Source organism: Cydia amplana, chromosome 9, assembly GCF_948474715.1.
Source record: "Cydia amplana chromosome 9, ilCydAmpl1.1, whole genome shotgun sequence".
NCBI lineage: Eukaryota > Metazoa > Arthropoda > Insecta > Lepidoptera > Tortricidae > Cydia > Cydia amplana.
The window spans coordinates 4,947,663-4,961,498 of NC_086077.1; the positions used below are offsets into that span (position 1 = coordinate 4,947,663).

Genomic DNA, 13,836 nt, shown 5'->3' on the forward strand with positions numbered 1-13,836 from the left:
CCGTGAGTCTGCTCCTTCTTTATCTATCATTCAAAAGTGGTCAAGCGAGTTTAAACGTGGAAGGGAGAGTGTTGAAGACGACCCTAGACCTGGCCGGCCTGTAGTAGCTACTTCACAAGAAAATATTGATAAAGTGGAAAAACTTATATTGGAAGATGGTCGAGTGAAGGTAAAATCTATAGCACAAGTAACCAATCTCTCTATTGGTACCGTACATGATATTATCCATGACCATCTTAATATGTCAAAATTAAGTGCAAGATGGGTTCCGCGAATGCTGACTCGGCTTCAAAAAGACATGCGTGTAGCTTGTTGTTCCGATTTTATTGACCTGTGCGGTGAAAATCCTGATGAGGTGCTGCAAAGAATAGTTACTGGAGATGAAACCTGGGTTCATCATTATGACCCAGAGAGTAAACAAGAGTCCATGCAGTGGCACATTAAGGGTTCAGCTCATCCCAAGAAGTTCAAGGTCATCCCTTCAGCTGGCAAGGTCATGGCCACGATATTTTGGGATTTTGAAGGAGTATTACTGATCGATTATAAAGAAAAAGGTGTAAATATCACAGGACAGTACTACGCTAACATTCTACGTCAATTAAAGGATGCAATCAAAGAAAAGAGGCGAGGAAAGTTAACCAAAGGTGTTATGCTTCTGCATGACAACGCCCCCGTCCATACTGCTCATATTGCCAAGGCAGCTATTGTTGAATGTGGGTTTGAAACTGTTACTCACCCACCGTATAGTCCGGACTTAGCCCCCAGCGACTTCTTTTTGTTCCCCAATCTTAAAAAGGATCTGCGTGGAAATAAATTTTCCGATGATGAAGCATTGAAGGCGGCAGTGGAGGAGCATTTTTACACCAAAGATAAAAAATATTTTTATGCAGGATTAAAAAAAATAATTGATCGATCTTTTAAGTGTATGAACATAGGGGGGGAGTATATTGAAAAATAAAAATATCAAACTTTTCGTACTTGTTTGTTTTCATTCTCATACCGAGAATATTTTGAACACCCCTCGTACAGTATTAGAAATGTGCAGTCAAGTGTGAGTCGGACTTAATTACTTAGTTATTAATCCGACCCCTAGAGACCACTTTAAGAAATACATTGCTAAAAATTGTGTAATGTAAGGAAGGCGAGTCCGACTCGCGCTTTGTCGGTTTTTTTTTAATGTCACGTCAGTACTGTAACCAACTTATTATAACTTAAGTGTAAAAATATATTCATCATAATAATATTTACATAGTATACTTTGAAAAAAATAAAGTGTTTGTAGTACATGGGTATAATTACTGATATTGTGTTTGATATCAAAACTATCGATACCTTGGTACTTTGAGCAGTAGGGCAAAAACTGGCTTGTAATAAGGAAATAAATGCAGCAGCCGTTGTGTTGCTCTCTCGGTGACATTTGCAGGAGAAAGGAACGTGCGTACATTTTATACATAAACTGCAGGAACCGCAAATTAATCTTGATACTTTATTTTCTGTGGGACCGAGCTTTGCTCGGGAAACATATAAAAACTCAATAATGCGCTTTTTCCCATAGATAAGATCGATTTTTCGGCCCCGAAAATCCCTATACAAATTTCATCAAAATCGTTAGAGCCGTTTCCGAGATCCCGAAATATAGTATAAAGGTATAAGATGAATTATGATAAATATTATGTTTGTCTAGAAGAGATCGCTATATGGCCTGTTGTTTAACTCTACTTGGGTTGTTGTATTCTCTGTATATTTTTTTTTCTACCTATATTGACGTGTGACTTTTTTCTTTTATTTGTATCATATCATTTCTATATTTTTAATCTTATTCAGAAAAATTTAAAAGGTAGTCGAATACACACCGTAGGCACAATTTATCACGATTTCGATAAATAAATGTAATGTTCTCATGGCTCGTGTTCGCAAAGTAATTACAAAATAGACTACTATATTATCAGCGGAAGTTATTTCGTCGGAAAAACAGAGTTTTACTTGCAATCATTTACTGTAAACCGAATTAATAGGAGCCAGGCTTCGAATTTAACCATTCGTATGCCTAGTCCCGTATCCGTACCACACAATTTGGACTGTAATTCACAATTTAAAGGTTAATATATTCTATTTTAGCAGTGCGAAATTCATCTTATTAAAATATTCCTCTATTTAATTTTATTCGCATAAGCGCTCGATATTTTTAACTTTTCTGGCGCACTTATGGCGCCTACAGACTTCGCTTTTATTTGTACATATTTTTTAATAGATCTTTCCCATGGACTGGATTATAGCGGAAGTAATTCTAGTTAGATAATTTTCAATATTTCATTTATATTTTCAATTTCCATTGAGTATAAAAACTTTGCGATCTCAATCGGTTAGGTTGAAAAATAATAATATGGAAATAAGTAAATTAGCAAAATTACCATCGAAAATATCTGTACTATATTTTTTTTTTATAAATATCAGATAACGTTTTCTAAACGACCGTCTTGTCAATGAGATATATTTGACCACCTTACCATATATATGTAGCTATAGGTGTAACAATACTTTTAAATTTTACATAGAAAACGCGTTCGTCTATAATCATCCAACAATCATAATCTGCTCTACAAAAACTGTAGGTACGGTTTCACGGTCATTGAACCCAAATGTGAAATGCTCTTATTTCCCTAAAAAACAATACCTTATTATCACTCAATCAAGATAACAACGGAAGAAAGCAAAATTAAAGTGCCAACGACCTTGAAATGCACGGATGTGCACTTTCATTTTTAAACCAATCAAAATTCATGTCAAAGTATCAAGACAGTTAGGCCTGCGCGCACGCACCGCCGTTCGTTACGTACTTTCGGTTGGATTTAGTCCACAACTGTCTCTCGAGCAGGGCGGACGATAGGACGGACGAATTGACATTTTATATATAAATTATTGACACTAGTTTATGTGTGAAGTGCGTGTAGTGTGTGGTACTTTTGTGTAGTGATTCCTTTTTGTGTGTGTATTTGAAAAAGGAGAAAATGGTAAGTTGGATTTTTTAAAGAAAAATGTTATATTTTTGGTGTAAATGGTAATATCAAGGTAAACATGTGGTTGCCCAAAAGCGATTACCTGAGAGTTTTGAAATCGTAATTATGGACACAAGCGTTGACATTAAATTGAATAGCTTAAGCGCAAAATAATTTATGCAGTCGGTACTTAAATCTCAGCGTGGGTAAATAGAAATTTGAAAGAAAGTTCGAATGAGTCATACTATTAATATTCATGAGTAAGAGTTTTGATTCCAAGTGCAAACATTTTTTTTGTACTTATGTCAAAAAAATAAGTTTACATCATTCATCATCATTATTTTACCGGCTCATTTTTAGTATTGTTGTCGTAGCCTATTACGGTCCGCTCGGCAACCTAATCCCAATAAAAATTAAAGACACAGGTAAATATAACAAACAAATACGTAACACGTAAAAAAAAGTTTTTTTCGTTTTTTTTTGCGTTTCGTAGCTGGTTTCGCGCCATTCTAAATTGGAAACCAGTGCAGCGTTGCGCGCGCGCACAATGGGTAAAAACACCCAGTTTCACTGGGAGAAAGTGGCGAACAATCGCGTAGAAATCGTGCGCTCGCGCCGTCGTAAATATGTCTGCAAATCGATTATGGATCGAGATCTATATTTTTTAATATTATTTATTTATTTAATTTAAAAATTGAGTGCAAAAATGTGACATTATTTCAAATTTAAAGTTGTTATTATTTGTATTTGTTTCTCTTTTGTACCTTTCCACAGTGACAATCAATATGAAAGTCGCTAGAGAGCTCATGTCATTGTCACCATGACAAAGTCCAAAATAGGTAGTAAAAAAATTATTTAACTGTACGTGTTAAAAGCCATCATTTATAAATATGTATATATAAATAAGACAAATCATATTTATAGTCCAAAAATGGTTTCATAATACAGTTTTGTAAAACACGTTTAATTTCTCGTATAACGGAATAGCGTATTAATAATAAAAAGCTCTTGCTTGCGACGGACAAGCAGTTTCTATTAGACATCAACGCGTTTTCACTCAACTACACATTTTACTTATAGTTCGTCAAACCAATTTGTCAGTAAATAAGAACAAAAAACTATACTCATCCTTTTCTTTTCGGTGCTAGTACTAGTTTAAGACAAAGATAGTATGATTCTCTCTGTCTATGTTTGAAATGAGACAGTCCTTTGACAAACTATACCTATAGGTACACGTCTACTCACATTTTACAAATTACCTTTGTGTACAGAGAGTTATGCACTATATTTTTCTGTCTCTTACTAATTAACTATTACAGGTTAGTAGGTAATACAGATAGGACTATTAATTATCATATTACTGTTATTTTTACTTGGAAAACGCGCTCCAACTAGGGTTAAACACTATTTTATGGTTGGTCACTCGCAAACCTACGCATTACATATATGTAATATAAATATTGTATCTTATAAATGTATGAGATAAATATATTAAATATATTAAAAGTGGGTCACTCACGTATTTTAAGTCGAAAATGCTCAATATGTTTCACTCCGTACCGAGAAGCATCATCAGGAGCTTGCGTTTACTACTTAAAATACATGAGTGACCTGCTTTTAATAGGTATATTTAATATGTCTGTGTCTCACGGAAGTTTTGTTATAAGATAAACATTTGTTTTTGATGTGATTTAAAATGGGTCAGGAAAATAACTTAAAAATATAATTTAAAAACTATCGTAAGTAATAAAAATTATACAATTTAACAGTGTTATACGATTCTTATCGTTTCGTTAATGCAACTCACATTAAAGCATTCGGGTATATTGTAAGATTAATATCTTTAAATAATTTACATTTTGCGCAAATGCTTTGCATGTTGAAATATGTTTATAGCCGGCTTTATTCTCCTTGTTGAAAATAACTGCAATTCTTTCACAGTCGTGTAAGTTTCACAGATGTATATGTAGGCACGACGCCATGTTACCATAGAGAAATATAGTAATACAAGAGTGCTCACTCCATACATCAGTTACACTATTAATTTCAGTGTCTACATCTAGCATCGAGTAGCGGAACTATCAGTACTGCTACTTGACAATAGATGTAGCACCGACCGGAAAGTCTTATCTCAACAGCATAAGACATTCCGGCCGGTGCTACATCTATTGTCAAGTAGCAGTACTGATAGTTCCGCTACTCGATGCTAGATGCTAACAGTCTTTTTGGTACTAAAACTGATGTATGGAGTGAGCAATCTATGTATTTTTTTCTCTGTGATGTTACTAAAAAAATTAATGTAATGTCATTTATGTCGTCTTATCTTATCTAAGTCAGCGCTATTTATTGCAACTTGTCGATATTTCACAACACTCCCGCATATACATAGTAGATTGTTAACCTAGGGATGAAAGACACTCATTGCTGCCGAGGTAGTTTGGAGCTCGAACGCAGTGAGAGTGCCAATAGTCCGAGGCTGAAATGATGCCTTTTACTCTAGTTAAACAATCTATGTACTTTTCATTTCGAATACGAGGAAATTAAAATGCATGTGTTTTTTTTTAATATGAGAATTTAGACATTTTTATAGTAAATCTTGAGGGTACTTTCAATTAATAATTTAGGAAAAAGTATCGTTACTTATGGAATGGGGTGTTAAATATCAGAATGGAAATTGTATAACGAATATAACGAATCTAAACCCAAATTTCAACTGCTTATCGTTAAAAAATGTATATAGTCGTACTTGGAAGGTAAAATGCTCTAGTGCAGAAACCTATCATTTTCTGCACACCTTTTAGAACAACAGCGAACCTCTTTCCGAGCATGAGAAATGAAATATATTAATAAACCAACATACCCTCCGAACTTACCGCCACCATAACCAAAGCAAACCTCATAAACTCTTCCAATCTCAGACAACTTCAAGTTTTCCATGAATATACAGCGGCTTATCAACTATTTAGAACGACTTATTAGCCATTGCTTCAGTCAAAACTTATATACAAGTTTGTACCTTACCCCAAAGACTTAAAGTCTAAAAATGTATACAGGTTTTTGATATATTTCATAAGATACGTCGTTATGTGTGAGAAAGGTCAAGTCATCCCAAGTTGGAGGTCAGTTCGCGAGTTCGGACATCTGTCAGATGGACTTTCCAACTATGGTAATATACTAATCACGAGTTCTGGAAATAAATTAGAGCCTTCAAGTTATGCTTCGTCGATGTTCCTTAGACTTAGCTAACTTTGAAAATCTGGAGTAGGTAAACTTGTTAAGGTTTATTTTATTCTAAAATTAGCTTTTGCCCGTGTTATGAAGTCCCGCCTTAGGTGGTGTTCTACAAGATCTGAATTGTGTTTCAAATTTCAAGGTTATTGAATGGTTTTGCATTGTCTGGAGTCTATTATAAAAAAAACTGCTTTATGCATTGAGATGTCTAAACATGATTGGCGTTATTTATAAATGGCTGCAATCAGTTGATGATCGTCGTTTGTCCCTATCTGTCGTTATGTCATAGAGAGGGACAAACAACGATCATCAGCTGATTAGCTTAGTAAACGTTTATGAATAACGCCGTATGTTTACAGTTATATTTGCTCTTATTTTCAAGTTCTACTAAATGCATAACAAATGGTGAAATACTTTTTCGGAAATATTTGAGAATTAAGTAAACTATGTTGCATATTATGAAAAAACCTCAAATCAATGAAATCTTATTGTAACCGCATTTAGTTTATAAAAGAACTAAAGAAATGTCAATTGTACCAATTTTTAGGGACTTAGCCTTTTTGACTAACTACTAGATATTGCATCAATCGAAGTCACAATTTGCACAGTCTGCACGTTAAATTGCATTTTGAAACTTTTGTAGCTAGTTACTTACTTTATTGTACAGACATAATACTTCGCAATATTTAGACGTGCAATAGTAAATTGTAACCGTACCTAACGGGAACAAAACCTTACGTAACCATACTTTTAACCTTTCAGCTAACTAGCTATGCAACCCGAGATGCAACCGGTATCTATCACAACCCAGTATCCATTGCCTTAGGGCCCTTTACCCTGTTAACTGACCACTTTTGAACCTTATTGTAAATCCATAAGGTTCACTTATGGTTAATGTTGTTAGAATAACGGTTGCCCAGCTGAGGACGGGTGATTTGATCAAATGTTGTTGGATTGAATCGAACGCATTCCAGATTTAATTGAATGACCGTTGAGTTTTTATAGGGCACTCTTTTTAATTTACCGTTAGGTAATTTGAGAAATAATTGAAGATCAAGATCTTGATAAGATAACATATAAGTTTTGTTTGGCTTAAGGGACTGTATACCAGCCATTTCTATATTATTTAAAATACGTGTTTTTTGTGTGTTTTTTGCACGGCTTTTAATTGTATGACTGAATATGGTAGGTACTAGCGTACCTAGACGCTGAAGTTTTCATTTTAACGATTACATTTTTTATACCAAACAAATTAAGGGCAAGTAATCATAACTCGTTTAGATTTTAAGTGTGCAAAAAACGATTTTAACTTTCAAATTTGATTTTACGTGTTACAGTATTCTCTGACGCCGTCAAATTCACCATTTATAATATTGTTTTCGGTTACCGCGATAGTTACCCATGAAATAAAACTATTCAGTTTCAGTTTCAGTTTCAGTTTCATTTATTTTGTATTATTAAAACGTATATTGAATTTATACTAAATCCCGACATCCCGACATCCCGTCACCCGACCCGTTGACTACGAACGCTGTAAAGGGTTCGAAACGTCGCGATGTAGTATAAATTCAATATACCTGCGCGATATCATCCGTTTTAATAGTTTTATTTTACCATTTATGTTACCAATAATTTTTATAACTCTTTATGGGGCGCAATCTGTAATCACCTTGTCCGCTGAAGGGATTATACTAGTATGTAGTACAAACAGCAACACTAAGTATTAACTGAACATCGGTGGAACTTATTACAAAAAGCATAAGGTCCACCTATGTACAGTTAACACTGAGGGTAAGGGCGGCGAAATATGAATTAGTGACAGACATATGGGCTGTCTACGATTTTACCCCGGTATACGGTTTTGCACGGGTTTCCCCTAGGTACCGTAAAATGGGGTGAGTAGGTGCTAAACTGGTGAGATGGAATTTCATACAAAGTTGATTTTGGAAGATTGTTGGATCGATTTTTTTTATTATGAGTATTACTATATAGCTCCATTTTAAATTGGAATACATTATTTTTGTAGCAGTAGCCTTAAAATCCCATCTCACCCCCCTTTCATGCCTTCTCTCCCCATTCATAACCCAACTCTCCCCTCGAACCATACTCACCCCATTTTACGGTAAGTATTTATAAATGGTTTTTGTGTCTCGACACGTAATAGGATTTTACTTTACCAGAAACAAAGTAAAATACTCTGTTGTTAGAATATCGGGTATTCTCTTTGTAAGCGTGTCAAATAATATAAATACGATGTACCGAATCCGATTAAAATTAATCGCGTTATACAAATGACAGAATTGTTTGATCAAAATATTGCTATAACTGTGGTTAGGTAACCAGCTAACAAATAAATACTTACCACCTTAAGGATTACTCACGCTACAATGCCCGGCCGAGGCGTCTGACATGTGTTCTATGACGGCTAATTGGTGATCAAGTGGTGCTTTCCATAGGCAAGGAAGCGCCGGAAGCTCCGGCCCGGCCACGGCCCGGTCTAGCGTGAGTCATCCTTTATTCATGAAGCTTATATAGATAGAATACTCTTTATTGGCACACCTCAGTAAAAAGATACAAAAGAAAAGATTATTAAATGAAGAGGCAGACAATAGGCGATCTTATCGCTGAAGAGTGATCTCTTCCAAGCCTCTGTTAAATTATGCATCTTTCTAATAAACTGATGTAGGTATTTGTAACATACAATAACTGATAGGGACAAACGATTAGCAACGGTTTGTTAGATTTGACAAACATACATACATACATATAATCACGCCTATTTCCCGGAGGGGTAGGCAGAGACCACGGATTTCCACTTGCTACGATCCTGACATACCTCTTTCGTTTCCGTTACTTTCATATTGTCCGTTCCCGGGCACTCCTTAATAATCTTTTATCTTTTGCACCGGACTGCGACTTGTTTGCCGACCAAAGTCGTAAACTTTTTAAAGATATTTTACGTTTTTGTGAATTAAACATGCAATAGGTAGCTTATTAATCGCTTTATTATTACTTACTTAATTTTACTACTTAATTTTACAGTGCATTGGTGTTAGCTGTAATGCTGTAAAATTTGTTTTCAATAAATATCAAATAGGTATCAAATATCAAATAAATATTATTCCTCATACACGCTCGCCGGTTTAGGGTGCTCTTGCCCTGGCCTTCCTTTTGACAAAGGTTTATAAATAACGCCATTAGTCAGTATGTATGTCGCAGTAAGATAGATAAAGCCGTTATATATTCCTAGTAAGATATTACTATCTTACTAGGAATATGATTATAATACGTATTATACGGTAAATAACTATATCCCTAGGGATATAACTATACCTCCGCCGCACCGCCGCCGCACTCCTACCTACAATTATTTCACTAAACTGAATCCAGTAATATAACTATATCACTAAACTAAAGACGTATAATAGTTATAATAATATTCCTAGTAATCGCTTTCGTATAACTATGTTACGACATATAATTATATCCCTAGGGTTATAACTATACAGTGTGTAAATCCAATACGGGCGAATATTTAAACGGTGGTTAGCATAGGACCTAAAAAGTATATTGAGATAGATTTTACTTAGAAATGCATTGAAAATTATAACCATACAAAATAATTCGGCCCGCAATGTAATACACCACACACGTTACGGGATACGAGCTTTTTAAAGTAACTGTCAACGCTTGTTGGCAGTTACTATGAAAAGCTCGTATCTCGTAATGTCATTATCATCTTGTTTCTTAATATTTACAGTACATTGCTGCTCGGTACATGTGGAAAAAATTAATCACGGGGTCATAATTAAGTGTAACTTAAAAAAACATCTTAATTAATGATAAGACGGGTAAATTCTATATCTGGTTTAATTTATTGCCCGTATTTGACTTACACACTGTATAACGGCTTTATCTATCGTACTGCGACATGTACATAAATTAAACACGACTTATGTTGTTAGGAGTGTGTATTTATATATTTTCACTTGCTGACGCTGTATATTTTTACATAAAATCAGTTTCATGTAGCCAAACCTTCAGCCACGTACCTAGACCTAACTTTTACCGACCGCCTGAGTTACACGGCAGACCTATAATAGAAGGGCCACCCAGGCATCATATCCAACATGCCAATTGCTAACGCTCCGTAGCGATCGAAACGCAAAACTGTCACTGTCGCACTAATATGCAAGACTTCGAAGAGTGATCGGGAGACACAAAGCGATTCGATAGCGAAGCGATAGCGATCGTCACCTTGGCTAGGCCGGCTGACCCGTTTATCGAACACGTCCAACGCGACCACCGTGGACCATTTGCGCGTATTGTATATTGTAAACATTTCGACAGGCTTACGTAAGGCCACGTAACGAACGCCGCGCTTGGGCAAGCCGGCTCACGAACGCGATAACGGTCTACAAAAGCAGGATAACTGTATTGCAATATTTGCCCTGGTGAAAAAGAAGGGGGATTGTTTTAACCTTTTGCCAGGAACAAGATTTTTGACCCTATTTACGACATCATTAGGAAAATTGAGCGTTACACGGTAAAAGATTACCGTAGCCCTTTGGCCGCTTATGGCGCGGCGGGATAGCGATGGGATGGCCACGGTGTCGGTTTTTCGTCCGCACATCAAAGGCAGTGAGCCAGCGATATACGTATCTACACGTAGCCCATTCCATAGTGCGTGTTCTCAATCATCGCATGGCCATCTCGCTGGTCCATCGTGTAGAGGAGCCATTACAGTAAAGAAAAAACCTGGCGGTCTATATAGCATGAGTTGCGGTCTCGCGCGCGATTTCATACAATCTAGCGCGACTTCGACCCTTCTTCTCCGATCTTTCATCGGGGGTAAGCCGCATTCGAGGGAACCCAGTGCTATCAAACTGGTTTAACATGACAGACATTCAGACGTAGGTACTCCTTGAGTAACAGCTGTTGAATTGAAACTCGTACACGTCAAGTATGGACTCGCGAGAACGCAAGTCATGCTAGACCGCCTGACGGCCCTTTGTCAACAGTTCTGAGCGGCTGATCCCGCACCCACTATTAGGTGGAAAGTGTACTGCGCAACGGTTAGGCTCGTTTTCACCGTTCCGCTCCGCCAGCGGTTGCGCCATGTATTATTAGTGCCGATAACTACGCTACGTCTTGAGTACGTCTATATCTGTGACTATACAATATACATCATGGTGCCTGCTAGCCGACAAAATTTGAGTTTTTTTTTATTGTCTGCATAAGCGTAGTATACAGTCAAGTCTAAAAATATGGGTGTAGACAACTTACTCAAAAATATGTCCCGCAGTTCTTAATTTGCTGACATACTTAAATAAGAGCTATGGGACTTATTCTGAGATGATTTGTGTACCAATATTTTTACACTTGACTGTACCTACATTGTTTATTTTCTGGATAGGTATTTATAGTCTCCGTCTATTATGCTAACTGCTACGTCAAGTACGGTACAGCAGCGGTACAGCCACTGCCGATGCAAACTAGCTTAGCTTAGCGTAAACTAGCGACGCGCCTCGGATTCGCACGGGTTAGAAAATTATACATAAACCATCCTATTGAATCACTCTATCTATTTAAAAAAAAACCGCATAAAATCCGTTGCGCAGTTTTAAAGATCTAAGCATACATACAGACAGACAAGCGAACTTTGTTTTATACTATGTAGCGATAACACCTTCAAAGGTGGGTAAAAGGAACGATACACACACCTATCATAATTTACTTACCTAATTTTTCTCGCAAAAAGGCGTTTCTTTTTACCGACACATGTTGTCTCGTACGCGGGGAAACATGTATGATCAAATCAATTGATTGGGAGCACTCGGCGTATAATGGGATTACCTTTCAACAGAGGCTATACTCTGATATAAACAAGAGGTACAGTCAGCAGCAATAGTTGCTAAGCAGGCGAGGTATTCAAAATGATCTTGACGCGACTTTATTGTTAAGAGGATAAGAGCGCATCAAGGTAATTTTGAACACCTCGCCCGCATAGCAACTTCTACTGCTGACTGTACAATGAATATTGTAATTACAAAACTTCCGTGATAAATATTCAGACATAAAATATATTGGAACGGGTAACTTAAATTGTTGACATAAAAACCGTGAGTGACCCTATTGACCTTAAGCTCTGGTTTCCTAGGATAGCGACGCCGTCATATAGCGGCCCTCTCCATACAAAATACTACTCCATCCATATTTGTGACATCCCACGGTCAAAGGTACCTTATGGCGGGTATGGAGGTTTGCATATCCCAGTAATTTACAATAAATAAGCTATCGATAACACAAAAGATCAACCTCCTAAGTTGTGTAGTTACAGCGATATAATTTTTTTAAATAATGTTGTAAAATGAGCAACTTTACGATATAGACGTTTTAAGTTTAGCCACCTAAAAACTATGTTCCTGAAGTAAGTTACATAGTTGACTACAAATAATAATACCTTAGACTCCTGAGAATAAAAAAAATGTTGCGACTTGCTCTGTACTAGCATATCGGTGCCGTCACATAGCGGCCATCTCCATACAAAATACTACTCCATCTATATTTAGCCGTATTATTTTGTATGGAGACGGCCGCTACATGACGACACCGCTATCCTAGGAAAACGAGCTTTACCTACAGCAAGGGTTTTGCGCCTACTTACGTAAGTAAAACTTACAAGTGTAATCTTGGGCCTAATTGTTGTAATAAATTTCGTCCATTTTATTGGTCTGAACTAGACCATTTGTGTATTGATGTCTTTAGAAATTCAAAAGTAATAGCGTTAAAGGGGCCACTGATTAACAGTCCGCCGGACGATATCGGCCTGTCAGTTAGAACAAAAAGTTGACAGTTCCGAACAACTGACAGGCCGCGGCGGACTGGTATTAATCAGTGGGCCCCTTTATATGTAAGAGACTACACTAAGCTTGTAGAATGCTCCCAAAATGGACTGTCAGCCTAATATGGCTACAGTAGACATGATCGTGACATCACGATTATATATTTTTGGCTGCAAACTATAATCTTATCTAACAAAATGTAAACAAATTTTCCGACAGACCAAAAACGTTTATCTGACTGGTTACCCATGACATTTCGAATGTGGTCAGCTGAATTAATTATCGTAGATGAGACATTAATGAAATGCCACCGGAATATGAGCTTTAAGGTCATTTGAATAAATACTCAGAAGTAGAATGCAACGTAATGATTTTATCCTTTAGTTTTTTGTTTGGACAAATGTGATTAATTTTAGACAAGTTAGTTTCTAGCTAACCAAATACAGCATCTAAATAGGGTATTTGACAACTAGTCAAATCAGTTTCTTTATTCGAACTGTCAAAACGATTTTGCTACTATGGAATTTATATGAAACACTAGACTGTGACGTAACAATCAAATTAAATACTCTTTATAGTTTTATACAGGTTTTAAAATAGAAATTGTGTCTAAAAATAACTGCTGTCTACGTTTCTCTAATATCTTCTGATGCTTTATTTTTCATGTATGGTGTAAAATCATTATTTTATTTTATTTTATTTTATTGAGAAGTTCAACAGCGTTTACATCAAATAATTCATAAAAAACATGAGAACTTATAGCA

The 13,836-nt window shown here is 36.2% G+C and overlaps 1 protein-coding gene across 1 annotated transcript in view; it reads left to right on the forward strand.

Annotated features, from left to right (window-relative positions):
• Positions 1-2,843: 2,843 nt before the first annotated feature.
• Positions 2,844-13,836, forward strand: part of LOC134650971 (probable chitinase 10) — a 159,525-nt gene continuing 148,532 nt past the window's right edge. The window contains exon 1 of the mRNA XM_063505934.1: positions 2,844-3,011. Coding sequence (XP_063362004.1) covers positions 3,009-3,011 — 3 coding nt within the window. The 5' untranslated portion in view covers positions 2,844-3,008. The remainder of the gene's footprint in view (positions 3,012-13,836) is intronic.